The sequence below is a fragment of the Podarcis tiliguerta genome (assembly GCF_965153285.1).
Source record: "Podarcis tiliguerta genome assembly, chromosome: 1".
Taxonomy (NCBI): Eukaryota; Metazoa; Chordata; class Lepidosauria; order Squamata; family Lacertidae; genus Podarcis; species Podarcis tiliguerta.
In genome coordinates, this window is record NC_139534.1 from 113687839 (window position 1) to 113705125 (window position 17287).

At 42.4% G+C, this 17287-nt stretch overlaps 1 protein-coding gene across 9 annotated transcripts in view; it reads left to right on the forward strand.

Moving 5' to 3' along the window:
- Positions 1–17287, forward strand: part of UNC79 (unc-79 homolog, NALCN channel complex subunit) — a 125977-nt gene that overhangs the window by 14724 nt on the left and 93966 nt on the right. For 6 of the 9 annotated variants that reach the window (XM_083432927.1, XM_083432928.1, XM_083432930.1 and 3 more), the window contains exons 3-7: positions 2217–2521; positions 6584–6754; positions 10506–10598; positions 13988–14043; positions 16506–16635. In XM_083432927.1, the coding sequence (XP_083289053.1) occupies positions 2217–2521; positions 6584–6754; positions 10506–10598; positions 13988–14043; positions 16506–16635 (755 nt within the window). Of the gene's footprint in view, positions 1–2216; positions 2522–6583; positions 6755–10505; positions 10599–13987; positions 14044–16505; positions 16636–17287 lie in introns of those variants that run through there. The other 3 variants (XM_083432935.1, XM_083432932.1, XM_083432934.1) reach the window with 3 other exon arrangements.

The following is a 17287-nucleotide window of genomic DNA, read 5'->3' on the forward strand; positions in this document are numbered from 1 at the left end:
TGATTATGATAGTGGTATTTAGGCGATTGTATTGGTTTGCATTAATACCCTCAAGGTAACTGGACGTTGGGATACCAAAAGGAATGAGGAAAGTATATAAGGCACAATAAACAAGGCATTTTAAAAAGCCGAATATTATGGGTACAACCTGCTGCTGTGTGGCCTCTGTTTGTATCACTGAGACTTGTAGAGTTGAGCAGATGGTACAGATTACTTGTTGGAAGATGGCAGCTGGCATACTTGACCAACCCAGAACGCTTGTACAATCTCCAAACAGGTTGACAGTTCCTGTGTCACCACAATAAGCTCTTGTCCTGCACATGTTTAAATCACTTCCCCAGTGCCCGTACTCTCACTGGATGACTTTGTGGCACCTTCCTGCTAGTTGTGCATTTGCTTATTCATGTGCAAGACAATTCATGAGGTCAACAGTATATAATGAGGCCGGTGATTTCAGAAATATCTTAAGTCTGGCTCAACATCCATCCTATAAATGATGAACAGTCAATGGGATGCTAACATTTGTCTTTTGTAGACCATCAACCGTAGAAATCTGTAGGAAGAGTAAGGTCAAGGCTATACCAGGGTGACTCTCTAGATGTTGTTGGAGCGCAGCTCACATCAGCCCCAGCTTAGCATGGCCAGTGGTCAGGGATGATGGGAGCTGGGAGTCCAGCAATATCTGAGGGCCACAAGTTGCCAGCCTCCAAGTAGGCATTTCAAACAGTGCCTCTTCCATGCCAAACACACAGGGGGGAAATGGGTATCTGCTCTGATGCATTGTAAACAAAATATATTTTTTGTAAGTTAGCTAATATATAGTCATGGTGTGATAAATTAGTAAAAAGAAGTGAAGAGCATGCACGAGACAAAATTAAGCACTTTTAAGCTCCTCTGATTTCACTGGGAGAGAGCCAGGCACATTTTTAAGGCTGCAGTCCTATGTGCCACTTACCTGGGAGTAAGCCCCATTGACTACACTTGCTTCTGAGTAAATTTGCATAGCGTTGCGTTGCGCCTCTTCTGTTGATTTCAGTGAGTTCGGTGCTTAACTTTGCCTGGATAAGTGCCCTTTAATCTTGTTGCAATAGCAGCCTTTTTTAAATAGCCATTTCAGAAAAGTGGAATAATATAGTTGCAATGATACTGAGAAGGCGTAGCAATGTAATTTTTAGCCTTCGTTTTGATTCCCACTAAGCCTTTTAATTATTCTAAATTATTTCTCCTTTAGTCTGTAGTGAGTTTGTTCAATAAATAACGTAAGTAGCCTTAGCAATGTATGATAAGACCCTGTCTGATATGCAGCTATACAACGGGTGATGCTTGCTTAGCCCTTAGATTTCAAAAGTAACCATGTTAACAAGAGAGTGTTTGTATTCAGAAAATAAGATGTTTCCTTCCCCTAAATTAAAACACACACAAACTACCATTCTCATAAGCTCACAAACATGCTGCAGCCCATCGACAATATATTATTTTAAAGCTTTTCCAAACGTAGTTTAGCTAACATTTTAGAAATATTATATTATTTCTAAATCCATGTGCCTGTTGAAATCTCATTATCTCAGATGATACTGACGGAATGTCATGAAACAGTATCATGTAATACATACAGACATTATTTTGATGCAATAAACATGTGATTTTTAAGGCTCTCTTAACAAACGCACATGTTTATTCTTTGCTAAAACATGTTTCTAGAAGTGCCACACCTATTTTTTGCAAGTATTTCCTCCTTGGTTTCCAATAAAGATGTTCAAAATGTTTTCCCAATATTATCCTTTTCTTATATAAAATAATAATAATAATAATAATAATAATAATAATACACACATATATTTCAGACAATCTGATGCTGCCGCTGTTGCACTGTTTTTCTCCTTCCATAGCAAATTGCATCTAATTTTGCAGAACTGTGAAACATGGGTGTGCCACTGAAACATGCATTTTTATATTTTTGCTCCTTATGAACCAGATAACACATGAGATGCAATGGAAAATTTCCCCACAAGTAGCAATTTCTGAATTGTATTTTTTCCCCAAGCATGGAAGTGAACTGTTGCTAGATTTTGCAAGATGCACTAGTTATTGGTAGAGATTGCATCTCATGTGGGATGTATCTGGAGTTTTATTATTTGTTTTATAGTGTCATTTCAATGTAATGTGCTGTTCTTTGTGTCTTTGTTGTCTCTTTTTTTTCTTTGTCCCCCCAACAGCATTTTGTCCCGCACAGGGAAGAAGGAGAACCAAGATGCCTCCAATTTGACAGTGCCCATGACCATGTGTCTTTTTCCTGTGCCATTCCCACTCACCCCATCTCTAAGACCACAGGTCAGTTCCATCAACCCTACTGTTACTCGCTCCCTCCTTTACAGCGTCCTGCGAGATGCTCCCACTGAACGCGGCCAGCAAAGTCGTGATGCTCAGTTATCAGACTACCCTTCATTGGACTATCAAGGACTATACGTGACATTGGTGACTCTGCTGGATCTAGTTCCTTTGCTACAACATGGTCAGCATGGTAAGTGGAACTTTTGAATCCTTACAGACTGCTTGGGGGCATGGCATCAACACTAGGCTTGTATGAATGAGAAAAAAAAGCTTTCAAAAATAGGCTTGAATTGGCACGGATCCAAATTTTGTACCATTATCTACACCGGGCTTATGTCAATAAGAAAACCTTAAATCGGCAGATATCTAGATGTTTTATGTTTTGCAAATTTGACGGATCCAAGGACAGTTATAATGTATTGGCCTAGAGATATGTATCTGAAAATGTTGTCTTAGATTCTAGAGGCACTCTACTCTTCTCTGCAAGTGCTTTAGGAATGGAGTCTTGCTGTGTTTATTTATATACAGTCGTACCTTGGTTGATGAACGCCTTGCGACTTGAATGTTGCAGACCCGGAAGTGAGTGTTCCGGTTTACGAACGTTTTTTGGAACCTGAACGTCCGGCATGGCTTCTGCGGCTTCTGATTGGCTGCAGGAGTTTCTGCAGCCAATTGGAAGCTGCGCCTTGGTTTCTGAATGTTTTGGAAGTTGAACAGACTTCTGGAAAGGATTCCGTTTGACTTCCAAGGTACGACTATACCACCCTTCAAGATCTCAGGGCAGTCCACAAGTGTTGTGGGATCCAGACGTGTTATGGGGAGTCAGTCTTGCCTTAACCTACTGCCACTCACCCAAAATCTCACATAGGACACTGCCTTATCCTGAGTTCAAATCATTGATCCATCTAGCTCAGTATTTCTTTCATTGGGTTTCAGACAGAAGTCCTAACCAGAGGCATCCAAAGCAGATGTTTTTTCCAATGAGCTATGGCCCTTCCCCAAGCTTTACTCATCCATTCTGCCATTCTGCCAGCCATTTTAGGCTGGCTAATTTCGTCCGTTCTCTCTCACATGAATATACACAACACCCCAGTGGCTTGTCTCTGCTTGATGGCTCGCCGTGAACGAACAAATTGGCCCAGCTGTGCAGCATTGTGTCTGCACTGGCACAAGTGTTTTCCTTCTGGTGTTGGATTTACAAAGGCTTCCTCAGCCATCTAAGCCATCGCTCAACATTGCAGCTATCAGGGAATCAACTCGCAAAGCAGCCCCTTTTTAATGGACGTTCTTGCCCCTCTTTCATTGCAAATTCTGCCATGCTTCACTTTCAACCAGAAGGAGCATTTGGCCCTTATTTCTTGTATATATCCACTGTGTCAAGCCCCCCACAGCTTTAACGTCTTCTGATCTAGGATAGCCATGGAGAAGGTCCAAAGTTTGGAGGGACCAGTCTGGGTACTGGAAACTTGTGTTCCGAGCGTATAAGCACTCAGCTTCCCCTAAAATGCCTTAGCTGCACTCCCTCACCCTTAGTGGCAGAGAACATGTTTTGCAAGCTCAAGGTCCCAGGTTGAACCTTCAGGATCTCCAGGTAGCAGCTGCTGGTCAGTGCCTGAGGCACTGGAGAAAAACCACCTGGCAGAGTAGACAATACTGGCTTATGTGAACCCATGGCTCAGTTTGGCACAACTCCGTGTGTTCAGAGACAGGCTGCACCCACAGCATACATTTAAAGCACCATTATACCACTTTAACCAGTTGTCGCTTCTCCCAAAGAATCCTGGGAACTGTAGTTTCTTAAGGGTGCTGAGTGGCCAGGAGGCTCCTGTTCCCCTCACGGAGCTACAGTCCTCACAGTGGTTTAACAATCAAGCTCTCTTTTCAGGGAATTGTAGCTCTGTGAGGAGAAAGTAACTCTCAGCAGCCTTGGCAAAATTTACCCAGTATTCTTTGGGAGAAGCCATGGCTGTTTAAGGGGATGTAAAAGTGCTTTAATTGTGCGTATGTGTTCCCTTTTGCTTGACTAGTTTCAGCACTGTCCTTGGGAGAAGCCACCTGCTGTAGAGACAGGAGGCTTAAGAAAGGCATTTACTTGAGGAAATAGGTATCTGTCAGAAAGTTCCTCTGGAAGTTTAGTCAGAAGCTCATTTCTCATAACTTGAAGCCATTGGTTTGGGTTTCATTTTCCATGTGACAGCTCTTTAGATATTGGAAGACAGCTATCGTATCTTCTCTCATTCTCCTCTTTCCCAGGCTAAACATACCCAGTTCCCTCAACCATGCCTCATAAGGCTTGGTTTCCAGACCCTTGATCATTTTGGGCACTCTCCTCTGCACTCATTCCAGCTTGTCAATATCCTTTTTAAATTGTGGTGCCCAGAATTGGACACTGTATTCCAGGTGTGGTCTGACCAAGGCATAATAGAGCAGTACTATTACTTCTCTTGATCTGGACACTAAATTTCTATTGATGTCTTTTTGCTGCTGCATCACACTGTTGACTCATATTAAGCTTGTGGTCTACTAAGAGCCCTATATCGTTTTCACATGTACTACTGTCAAGCCAGAGTTTCCCCATCCTATATTTGTGCATCTGGTTCTTCCTGCCTAAGCGGAGAACTTTACATTTGTCCCTACTGAAATTCATTTTGTTGGTTTCGGCCCAGTTCTCCAATCTTTTAAGGTAATCTTGAATCCCAATTCTGTCCTCAGCCACCTTTGCTTCTCATCCCATGTTGGTGTAAACTGTAAATTTGATAAGCACCCCCTTAATAGCTTCATCCAAGTTGTTTACAGTGAAGTTGAACAACAATGGACCCTGGGGCACCCCACTTTTGACTGTCATTGCATGAAGTCTGGAAAGGAATCGAACCACCATGTTTAGAGATACTACCTTTGACAAGCAACCATGTGGGGCGGGGAATGATATTGTAGTTAAGAGAATGTTGTAATTATAGTAATACATACAGTGTGTTAAATATAGTGACGTACCTTTTAATAGCTTTTTGCTTTGCGACAGATGGATAGCATTGGTCAAAAGTGTTTCTGCTGTAGTTTTTGTATTCCTTGATTATGTATACTGAGGTTGCAGGTCTGTGCTTCTCTATTTAGGACACTGATAATACCAAAACCATTGGAGTAAATCAGCAAAACTGTTATGTTCAATTGCATTCACAGTCCCTTTGGGATCCTCTCATTCAGAAATTCTGGCAGAAGGAGCAGTAATTTGATTTTGCCTTAAAATTCAGGAGCGATCCAGCCAACAGGAGATCATTTCAAGTCCTAGTTTGGTTTCAATTGCATTAAGTGTCCCATTGAAATCAATGTTACTTGGAAGTGCTTTTAACTTTGGAAATTTTACACACCCTGGAGTGCTATAGCTCAGTGGCAGATCATCTGCCTTGCATGCAAAAGACCCCAAGTTGAATCCCAGGCACCTCCAGGTAAGGCTGGGCAGACCCCTATCTGAAACCCCACAGAGTTACTGCCAGTCAGGATCAACACTATTGAACTAGACGGACCAATGGCCTGACTCACAGGGAGCTTCCTGTTTTCCTAAAATCCAGACAAACAGTCACCACTGGTGCCTAATGAACTGGGCTTGGTACTTGGCTTGTTGCTGAAGAGGCCAGGAAGCTGGTTCTTCACTTTTTCTAAATGTGTTGGACCAGGCCATGCCTTCCTCCTCTCACTCACTTCCATCCTTTCCTTGTTCTCCTTTCTCCCTCATCCATACTGCATTTTCAGTGCAGTTTGGCTTTTGGTGGCCTCAAGCTGATGGTCTAGCAGCAGAGGCAGACCTCCATCCACCTCCTGCTCCTCATAGCCTCTCCTCACTTCTACCGGATCCCATCAGCAGCTGCTAGGGACTACCCAAGGCCTGGACAAATGGCACTACCCAAAATGGGCTTATGGGCACTCAGAGTGGCTCAGCCCCGGGCAGAGCAGCCGTTGGGTCAAGCATTATTTTGAAAGGACTAGACAGTTTCCTCCAACTTCTGTTGTAAGCCCCCTCCCTCTCTTGCCTCCCAGTTTTCCCTGTGCCCCAGAAGGACTCCTTTGGTCATCAGTGACCTTGATTGGATCTATCACAGAAGGCTATAAAGCAGCTTACCCCCACCTGATACCCCTGCGGATGTTTTGGAGGGGTACCAGGTGGTGTGGGAAGGTTGATATAATACGTAGGACGCCTTCTCCCACTTTGATGGTAGCCGTGCATTCACTGTTGTCTGTTTTCTCTTCCTCTTGGCAGATCTCGGACAGTCCATTTTTTACACAACCACGTGCTTGCTCCCGTTTCTCAACGACGACATCTTGAGCACTTTACCGTATACCATGATCTCCACATTAGCCACATTCCCGCCCTTTCTGCACAAAGACATCGTCGAGTATCTCAGCACATCGTTCTTGCCCATGGCTATATGTAAGTGAATTCCGAAAGAATAGGGTGGTGGAAAAACACTTGTGTTTCCCATAGTGACGTGAGTGTATTGTATAGGATTAACCGGCCTGTAGAAACAACCCCAAGGCATCTCCTTGTCCTACATAAAAATATTGAGTATAAATTTTATAGTTAAGATGCTCCCAGTGGAATTCAATGTTGTGCTATTACAAATGTTTTGTATCAGCCTGGCAGATGGAACAAACCCCTTCCCTTTCTCTCGCATCCTCTTCTGGGGGTTCTCCTGATTCCCCCTGAGCCAATTTCAGGTGGTTTATGGTGTGTTTGAGGGAACAGAAGCCCTTATGCAGGGCTTTCACTGACAGGCTTTGTTAGGTGAGTGGCGGAATTTGCAATTTTGCAAATAAAGCGGCATTCTGCGCCAAAGCCTGTGGAAGGATGGCTTTGGGAAATTGAAAATACTATTGTACCAAAGCCTGTCAAGAGCTCCTTACTGACTTGAATGTTATGGGCCTTCCTATGGATATGCCACTGATTCAGGAGCTTCATCGGTGCAAAACACCACTCATGCCAAGGTCTCCTTTATTTATTTGTCTGTAAAAGCATCTGTACACTACCTATTAGATGATAATGTGCAAGTTAAAATGATAAAAGCAGACAGAGTAAAATCAGAGTAATATAAATAAAATATGAATGGTAACCCCAAGGGCACCATTAATTGATCCAGAAAGGGTGTAGGGCACAGGTATGTTTTTCATAACAAGTGCCAAAATATCATCTTGGAACTTGTCAGAGTTCTGAGGGGGCTACCACAGAGAAGGCCCTACCCCTGGTTTTCATACCCAGGATATATGGCAGTTCATAAAATACAATGGTTTGTTTCTGAAGTTAGTCATACTCAGTGTAAACCCATTGAAATTTCACATACAACCCGGTATTTTTAAGACTCAGAGCGGTGCTGATTTGCTGTTAATGTGTAGAAAAGGTAACTCTGGAAAGGCACGAGAATTCGCTTTCTGTTTACTACATCAGTATTCTGAGGAAATTCTGTTTGTGGTACTGCACCCTAAAGAAAATCATAGGGGGTGTGTGTGTGTGTGTGTGACCTGAAAACAGACATTTTTCAGAATACTCTTCCCTGTGCCATACATGAAGCAGCGAGAAGTTGCTTCAGATGTCTGGTTCAGATGCGCTCTCCCTGACCCATGAGTCTGGACCCTGTTTTATCTGCTTAAATCCCCTGAATTTTTGTTTCATTTGCTTTTATATGCAATTGCGTGTTTTCATAATGCTGTTTTATTGGTTTTTGGATGTATTTTTGTTTCAATAACTTTTAAAATATTGTATACAAGGTTGAGAATAGAATATTAAGTAGTTTATAAATGCTTTTCAATCTGTCACTGAATCAGTACGCTAATAATAGTGGAATACTATATTTTCTGCCCTCTTTTGGCTCCATGTCTACATTTTCCTCTTACTTATGGAATAGTTCTCCAAAAAACAATAGTCAACATTAACTCGTGCATGTAAGATGATGGGAAGAGGTATTTTATTTTTCTTCTCTGCCCATTATGCATCTACCTTTGTATTTGTATTATGCTTGGTGGATTAAAACATACCTATTTACCCTGGCCTTTGAACCTGGGACTTGTGTTTTCAGGACCCACCCTATTTCCAGGACTGTAATTTTAATAATAATAATAATAATAATAATAATAATAATAATAATGCATCTTGATTGATATTTATCTTTGAATACAATATCTGTTTTATTTCTTTCCTCTTAGTTCTGCTTTTGATGCTTTTATGTGTTTTGTATTTTCAATAATATACCATTGGAGCATGCCTATTTCAGAATTTCACAGTGCAATCATATTCAAGTCTACTCGAAAGCAAAAACAAACAATCAGAACTTCCAGGAAAGCAAAGTATAGGATCACAGTCTTAATTTTTACAAGCAGAATACATCACAACCATTTTCTGGGTCAGTTTTAGAGTATGTGTAGAGTCTGATGAAGAATGCTATCTGAGATACAATGCCGTTTTAGCGTATATAAAATCATGAGCTGCTCATGATTAGATTAGCTCATTTGTTGAGTCCCCACCTCCTTTGGGATGCAGAACTGCTTTCTATGGCCACATCACCAAAGCCTCTCCAGCTCACAGCACTTGGAAAAGGCAAGTTCCAGTTTATTTTGCATTTTATGGAGATGATCCCCAGAAGCGAAAGACTGGCTGCTCAATTAATATCCAAACGCTATTGGTTTTTACAATTAGCGTTTCACATTCCAGAAGCTCTTTTGATTGCACTTGCTCTCCAAGACATCCCTGCAATGAAGATCTTATCTGAAAATATTCAAACCAGCTGGAAATTTCTGCACTGCAGCTGCTTTCTGAAAGCATTGATTCCTGAGTCACAATATCTTTAAACCTAAATAAGTTATTGTTATTCCACATTTGAAAATCCATCCTCTTGCTTCCTTTTATCCTGTCTGTTAACGATTCAGGTAGGGATGGGCTTAGATGTAGCAATCTTTTATATCGATCCCAGATCTTTAGCAAAGCTTTTTATTACTCCAGAGTAATTTATATAGTGGGATGCCTATAATATTTTGCTCCAGTTTTGAAATATCTGAACATTATTCTATTGTCTGATCTGCTAACCAGTTAATACAATTTGTAATATACAACAAAGTTAAGTTTGGAACCTGAAGCCTCTTTCCTTATCATCATCCTTTTTTCTTTTCTTTTTTGCTTTTATTCTTGCTTTTTTTTTTGTAATTCCAAATTAATTTCAATGAATGTTGTTGCCAAGTGTTCAGCTACTGTAGTGATGATACAGGAAGTTGCACAGCTCATGACAGCTGCAATCCCATATGATAGCCATCTTCAAATATCTCAAGGGCTGTCATATGGAAGATGGAGCAAGCTTGTTTTCTCCTGCTCTGGAGGGTAGGACCCGAACCAATGGCTTCAAGTTACAAGGAAGGAGATTCTGACTAAAGATACGGAAGAACATTCTGACAGCAAGAGCTGTTCGACAGATAAATGGTCTCCCTCGAGAGGTTGTGGACACTCCTTCCTTGGAGGTTTTTAAGCAGAGGTTGGATGGCCATCTGTCATGGATGCTTTAGCTGAGATTCCTGCATTGCAGGGGGTTGGACGATATGACCCTTGAGGCCCCTTCCAACGCTACAATTCTGTGATTCCTTTTGTTGGCCCTGAATCTCCCAACAAGTCTCATTTAGGTGGATGGATCTGCATGATTGCTTGTTCTCATGACGTGACAATTGGCTTAGTGTTATGTGCAAACCAGGCAAATGTGAGTCAGGGAGGAATCTTTGGCTATACAAACTACCGTGGTACCTCTGGTTAAGAACTTAATTCGTTCCGGAGGTCCGTTCTTAACCTGAAACTGTTCTTAACCTGAAGCACCACTTTAGCTAATGGGACCTCCCACTGCCACCGCACAATTTCTGTTCTCATCCTGAAGCAAAGTTCTTAACCCGAGGTACTATTTCTGGGTTAGCGGAGTCTGTAACCTGAAGCATCTGTAACCTGAAGCGAGTGTAATCCGAGGTACCACTGTATGCAGAAAACAAGAGCTCTAGAATACTGCAGTAAGATGTATTGGGATAACCTTCCAGAAGATATCATGCTTGTAGTGTCAGTTTAACTGAATAGTTAGAAATTCGATATTTGGATGAATTGCTTAGAATAATAGGCAAATTTGCATTGCTCGCTACTAACACCTTGTTTGTTTTCTTTGAAGTGGGCTCCTCAAGAAGAGAAGGAGTACCTGCTCATGTTAATCTTTCTGCATCTTCAATGCTAATGATCGCAATGCAGTATACATCCAACCCTGGTATGTACTGGTTTTTCTGACTGTTTGTTCACCTGTCATTCTTCCTGGACATAAATCACATAACGTTTAAAACATGGAAACGGTGAAAAACGTTTTTTGAGCAGAGCTACTGGAAAGGGACATGGGTGGCGCTGTGGGTAAAAGCCTCAGCGCCTAGGCCTTGCCGATCAAAAGGTCGGTGGTTCGAATCCCCGCGGCGGGGTGCGCTCCCGTCGCTCAGTCCCAGCGCCTGCCAACCTAGCAGTTCGAAAGCACCCCCGGGGGCAAGTAGATAAATAGGGACCGCTTACTAGCGGGAAGGTAAGCGGCGTTCCGTGTGCGGCTCTGGCTCACCAGAGCAGCGATGTCACGCTGGCCACGTGACCCGGAAGTGTCTCCGGACAGCGCTGGCCCCTGGCCTCTTGAGTGAGATGGGCGCACAACCCTAGAGTCTGTCAAGACTGGCCCGTACGGGCAGGGGTACCTTTACCTTTACTGGAAAGCTACTGGGACACGGGTGGCACTGTGGGCTAAACCACAGAGCCTAGGACTTGCCAGTCAGAAGGTTGGCGGTTCGAATCCCCGCAACAGGGTGAGCTCCCATTGCTCAGTCCCAGCTCCTGCCAACCTAGCAGTTCGAAAGCACGTCAACGTGCAAGTAGATAAATAGGTACCGCTCCAGCGGGAAGGTAAATGGTGTTTCCGTGTGCTGCTCTGGTTCGCCAGAAGCGGCTTAGTCATGCTGGCCGCACGACCCGGAAGCTGTACGCTGGCTCCCTCATCCAATAAAGTGAGATGAGCGCCGCAACCCCAGAGTTGGTCACGACTGGACCTAATGGTCAGGGGTCCTTTACTATTGGAAAGCTAACACTACATGAATTGCTTCTCAACCAGTTCTTAATCCCTCTTGCTGTGTTCTTATTTTGCAAAAGAACTGAAAACAGCCCCATGAGCATGTCTGTGTCTAGTGCCGGAAGCAGCTATTTTGGTGATAATTAATTTCACAGTGTTTCAGAAGTACATTTGGATCCCAGTGTTGGAGACTTTGAACCAGTTCTAGAAGTTCTATTTTAACACCAGAAAATTAAACAGCATCAGATTTTTTTAAAAAACTAAACAAAACCCCACAACTGCCTTAGTGATAATTAAGGAACACTGAAGTTTCACATTAAATTTAGAGGCGAATGTGTTGATTGCTTCATATCCTGCACTTTGGTAAGTTTCCTAATGAAGCCTCCTTATAGAAGGGCAAATTATGCCTCCTACAGTCTCATAAGTTGATTGCAATCAGATAGGAGCAGTCATGCTGGATCTGATAAACATATTCAGTTATTCTGTGTGAGGTATATCTGCCACCTTTAAAAAACAACAACAGACTGTACCAAGCAATAAGCAGCAGGTGAACCTATCTCTCTTGTGGCATAGATACACTGTGCGCTCATGCATGGGATTCACCTGTTGACCTTTTCCTTGTGGCACACCTATTATGGCACTGCTGTTGTTAAAAAGATACCAGCACCAATCCTTCAAAAGAAGTTTCAAAATATTTAGGAAATGAGTTGGCCAAGCTTCCTAATACTCTGTTCTTAAGGTTTTTATTTTCCTTTTAAGATGGGTTGGATTCAGACTTAGCTGAATTTAGGGCACTGTTTTACAATGGTTCCAGTCCTACCTACATGTTTTCATCCAAAGAGGAACACTGCCAGAATTCTCTTTGGCCCCAAAATCCGGACATGAAAAGTTGTTGGGAAAACTTCAAAAATCCAGACATTTGGCTGATTTTCCAAATTTCCCCTGGACACTACCTCCATCATCCCAGATGTATGGCAACCCTAATTTACTTAACATCTACATGAAGGAATTGGGAGCAGATATTAGGAGGGGGGGGGGTTGAGGGGGGGGGTGCCATCAGTATGCTGATGACACCCTGCTCTGATTCTCCACAATGTCTGAGTCAGGTGTGGGTGTCCAAGCTGTGGCTGCCAATTTGTTATCGAGCCAAGTTCAAATGGATCCAAACTACAAGAAAGAAGATTCCACCTAAACATTAGGAAGAACTTCCTGAGAGTAAGAGATGTTCGACAGTGGAATTTGCTGCCAAGGAGTGTGGTGGAGTCTCCTTCTTTGGAGGTCTTTAAGCAACCATATGTCAGGAGTGCTCTGATGGTGTTTCCTGCTTGGCAGGGGGTTGGACTCGATGGCCCTTGTGATCTCTTCCAACTCTATGATTCTATGATTCTATGAAAACATTATTACCAATGTTTAAAGCCCGAAACCACTTGGGACCAGTGTATTTAAAGGACTGCCTCAACTTTTGTACCTCCATCTGATTTTTATAATCTGCAACTGAGGCACGTGTGATGGGTTTGTGGTTACATCGTGTCTTCATCAATCAGAAATGGAGCATTCAGTGTGGCGCTCCTGAGATTTCTTTGACCACTTAGGTTAGGCTGGCTGCACCATCTGAAAACCCAGTTGTTTCAACAAATCTTCTCTTAAAGGTTACCCATATTGTATTTCTGTGAACCTAGGTGAACATACTGCTTTTTGTTACCTATTTGTTATAATTTTGGCTGTGTTATGTGTATCAACTTTAAATTTAGCAGTCTGTACACGGCATAGACGCTTTTAGATATTTAAAAATACTTTTTCGCTTTATTTTCATTGTATTGTTTTACCACTTCAGAGTTTGCCACCCTAGGCTCCTTCTGGGAGGTCAATAGTGACATCAAAATAAACAGACAAACAATATATCTTATATGATGGTGATGTATAAAAAAGTGGAACGAATTATAATAAAGAAAGTAAAGTATCATATACATCTTTTACGAAGCTTACGAGTCATAGAATATCTGTACTGCAAACTTTCTTTAAAATCACATTTCCTCAGTTGTTTTCAAAGCCGTGTACACACAAAGCAGTCAAGGAAACAGCTAAAACCCATTTCATTGGGTCAGCGCTAAGCATGACCAAGTCTGGATCTAACCCACTAAGTTTTCTGCATACAGGCATGCTGAGTCACAGGGAGCACATTCACACATGCATTCTCCCATGTGGGTTCTGATACAGGCTCATGAGGACTGTGTCATGTGAGCTTGATGAACATTTGAACTGACTTCCTGAATCCATGTAAGGGATGCTCATTGGAATGTGGTGGGGGCTCTCTTTCAATGGAGGTTTTTAAACAGACGTTGGATGGCCGTTTGTCAGGGATTCTTCAGCTGTGATTGCTGCATTGCAGGGAATTGGACAATTCCATGATCACCCTAACCAGACTTAGAAACTGCTATTGCTACCCATTTGCTATGCAGGCTTTGAACTGGCAGCTATGAATTAAGCCAATCAGCATGCTACAAAGCAATTTCGTTCCTTCATTTTGTGTTTCAATGAGTCTGCTTTTTCTCTTCCAGTATACCATTGTCAGTTACTGGAATGCCTTATGAAGTACAAACAAGAAGTTTGGAAAGTAAGTGCCGGACCAAATATGTTTTACAAAAAGAATAGAATGAACAATGCTCTGTTTTAACATTGAAATCCTAGTAAATGACCAAATCAGTTGGGAAAATGTACAAGTCTGACCCATTTCCTGAAGGACCGTATTGCAATAGGAATTTGTGCATGCCTTTCCCCTTGCATCCTAGGTGGAATCCTTCTTCATGGTACGTTTTCAGAAGTGACTTAGGCTATTGGGGGAAATAGCATTGTTGCGGTCTTTTTGTTTCTTTAAACCAAATCAGTTCAAAACAACACATATTCATAGAGGGCTAGAATGTTGCTTTGTTTTGTGGTTTGCAAAATTTAGGAGCCAGCAACATTGTCTAGAACAAGGTTTCCCAAACTTGGTTCTCCAGCTGTTTTTGGACTACAACTCCCACCATCCCTAGCTAGCAGAACCAGTGGTCAGGGATGATGGGAACTGTAGTCCCCAAACAGCTGAAGATCCAACTTTGGGAAACACCTGCTCTAGAACCCAGAGTATGGGGTAGGAAGCTTGGCTTTCTGGCCTTTGCAGCAACATAGCTGGTCATTGCTGGGTCCAATTTTTGTGGCTACTGGAGGCCTGGATTCAGGACTGGCCCTACCATTAGGTAGAGTGAGGAAACTTACACAGGAAGATGATTTTTGGTCTCACGAGAGGGGCAGTAAATAGATTGCTATTTAATTTTGCATTTCTACTGCCAGAGAAGGGGAGAGGAACTTGCAGAATTTTCTGTTTGCAGTGCCTAAATAACTTAGCCAGTCATGGATAACTTGCCTTTCCTTAAAGAGAACGATGCTGGTGATCTAATTCATTACCTTATTCATCTGTTCACCTGTGTCTGTTTGGTGCTTCATACGCTTTCTGAAGTTCTATTGTTTTATTTCTCTTTCTGGCTGCATACATTTAAAGCACGTGACCAAAGAATCATGGGGACTGTAGCTTTTTAAGGATGCTGGAAATTGTAGCCTTGTGAGGGGGTAAACTACAGTTCCCAGGATTAATTAGTACGGGGAGTAATGTACTTTAAGTGTATGGTGCGTATGAAGCCTGAATTGCTTCATGGGAGCTTGGCTGTAAAAACTGAGTAATAATTAAATGGAATAAATACAATATAGGATGCACCTCTATTGTCTGTGCAGAGGGGAGTATGTGCTCTTCTGCTTCAGGCAGCAAAATGCCTTGAACCAGCCCTGCCTGGATGTTTCCTTTAACTTGGATTGCTCTACTACACCTGATTGTCTTTTTTTCTAGTTTGTTCAGTCTTCAGCAGCCCTGTTTTCAATTAATAAGTGGTTTGCAATTAGTAATGGGCAAGACATAAGAGCTGACAGTAAGAGCTGTTCAACAGTGGAATTTGCTGCCAAGGAGTGTGGTGGAGTCTCCTTCTTTGGAGGTCTTGACAACCATATGTCAGGAGTGCTCTGATGGTGTTTCCTGCTTGGCAGGGGGTTGGACTCGATGGCCCTTGTGGTCTCTTCCAACTCTATGATTCTATGATTCTATGATTTGTTCAGCTCTTGTTTTAATGTGGACATACCTAATTCACACAGGGGAAAACAAAATGCAGACCAAATCGCAACTATCCTTTTGAAAATTTTGACTTCTCTGAATTTTGCGATGTAGTCCTCCACCCCAAATGTGGGCAAAATATATGTATCAGCAAAAAGGGTGCACATAAATGTGCAAAAATCCATTACATATCAGGAAATGGCTTGCAAAAATGCATATAGTAGGGAAAGCGAACACAAAAATGTGCATGAATTTTCATGATGGCTTAAAAAAAAAAAAAAAGCTCACAAACCAATGTGAACTTAATTTAAGATTAGAAAAATGAGAAACTGAAAGCTTTGCCCATTCTTGTTCACAGTGCAGCCGCCACGAAGACAAACTACAAAACTAAACTAAAAAGGATAAAATAGCTAATAGCTGCTGCAGTTAGAGCTGTGCAGCATATAATTACGCGTTTAAAGATGGTTGAAATGAATCTTTTGAACCTGCCTCAGAGCAAGCAGAGTAGGAAATTCTGTGGATGTCAACAGGAAGGGGATTCTTAAGTTTTGGCACCACCGCTGAGCATTCACTCCATATAAATATCCCAAGGAGAACACAGGGCAGCTAATAAAATAAAATACAATACTAAACAAAACAGACGCAGGTGTTTTGAGGCAGTCGTTGCAATCCTGGTTGCATCTACTTGGAAGTGAGCCCCAGTTGAGTTCAATTCTGCTTGCTCCCAGGTAAGTGTGTAGTGCCCAAGACTGCTGCCAAACATCACAATCCTAGGCATGGTCTACTCAGTAGTAAGAGCCACTGAGTTCAAGTGAGTGGGTATAGGATTGCAGCCAAAGTGCTGGCCTTCAAAGGTGCACCAAAATGCACACGCTTTTCTGCATTCTGCCCCTGTGACGCCTTCTGAAATTCAACCGACAGCCCTGTTTCTCTTTTAGGATTTGCTCTACGTAATAGCGTATGGTCCTTCTCAAGTAAAACCACCGGCCGTACAAATGCTTTTCCACTACTGGCCCAACTTAAAACCACCCGGGGCAATAAGCGAATACCGAGGACTGCAGTATACAGGTAAGTGATGCTCAGCCCAGCTGTATCTTAGAGCTGGATGCTGAAGCCGAACACAATATTGTCATGGATGCTAAAGAGATGGACGGTTCCCACCCCCGAATTGACACATTCACTTCTAACTATTGTGTATAATGCAGTGTGTTCGCAGAACTGTGTAGTAAACGCTTACATGCAGCAAGGTGTTTCTGGGTTAACGTGTTCCTGGTAATTTAAAAAGTAAAGTAGGTGACAGTTTCTTGACTAGAAAAAGAGTTCAGTGTTGGAATGCGCTCCCAAGGTATTCCCTCGGTGTTTTTTCAGATATCTCTCAGATATACTTTAGACTTAGGAGGTTCTCTTTCAGGGCAGAGGGCTGGATGAGGTGATCCATTGGGCACCTTCGAATTCTATGATTCTATAATGAAATTGCTGAGTTGCGCAGTATGTCAGGCATGACACCTGTCAATCTGCCGCTGTGTGAATTCCCCTCTTGATATCTTTTCTGTAACTTGTTTGGATTACAGGAGGGTAAGGGAAATGTCTTTCTTGGCTTCTCTGCTCTGCTTCTGCATTCTCTCTTTGTTCTCATGTAGGGGCAGCTCACGTGTGCTATTCTTTTAAACATTTCTTTAAAAGGGGGGACAGCTCACCTGAAGCATGGAGATTGGGAGGG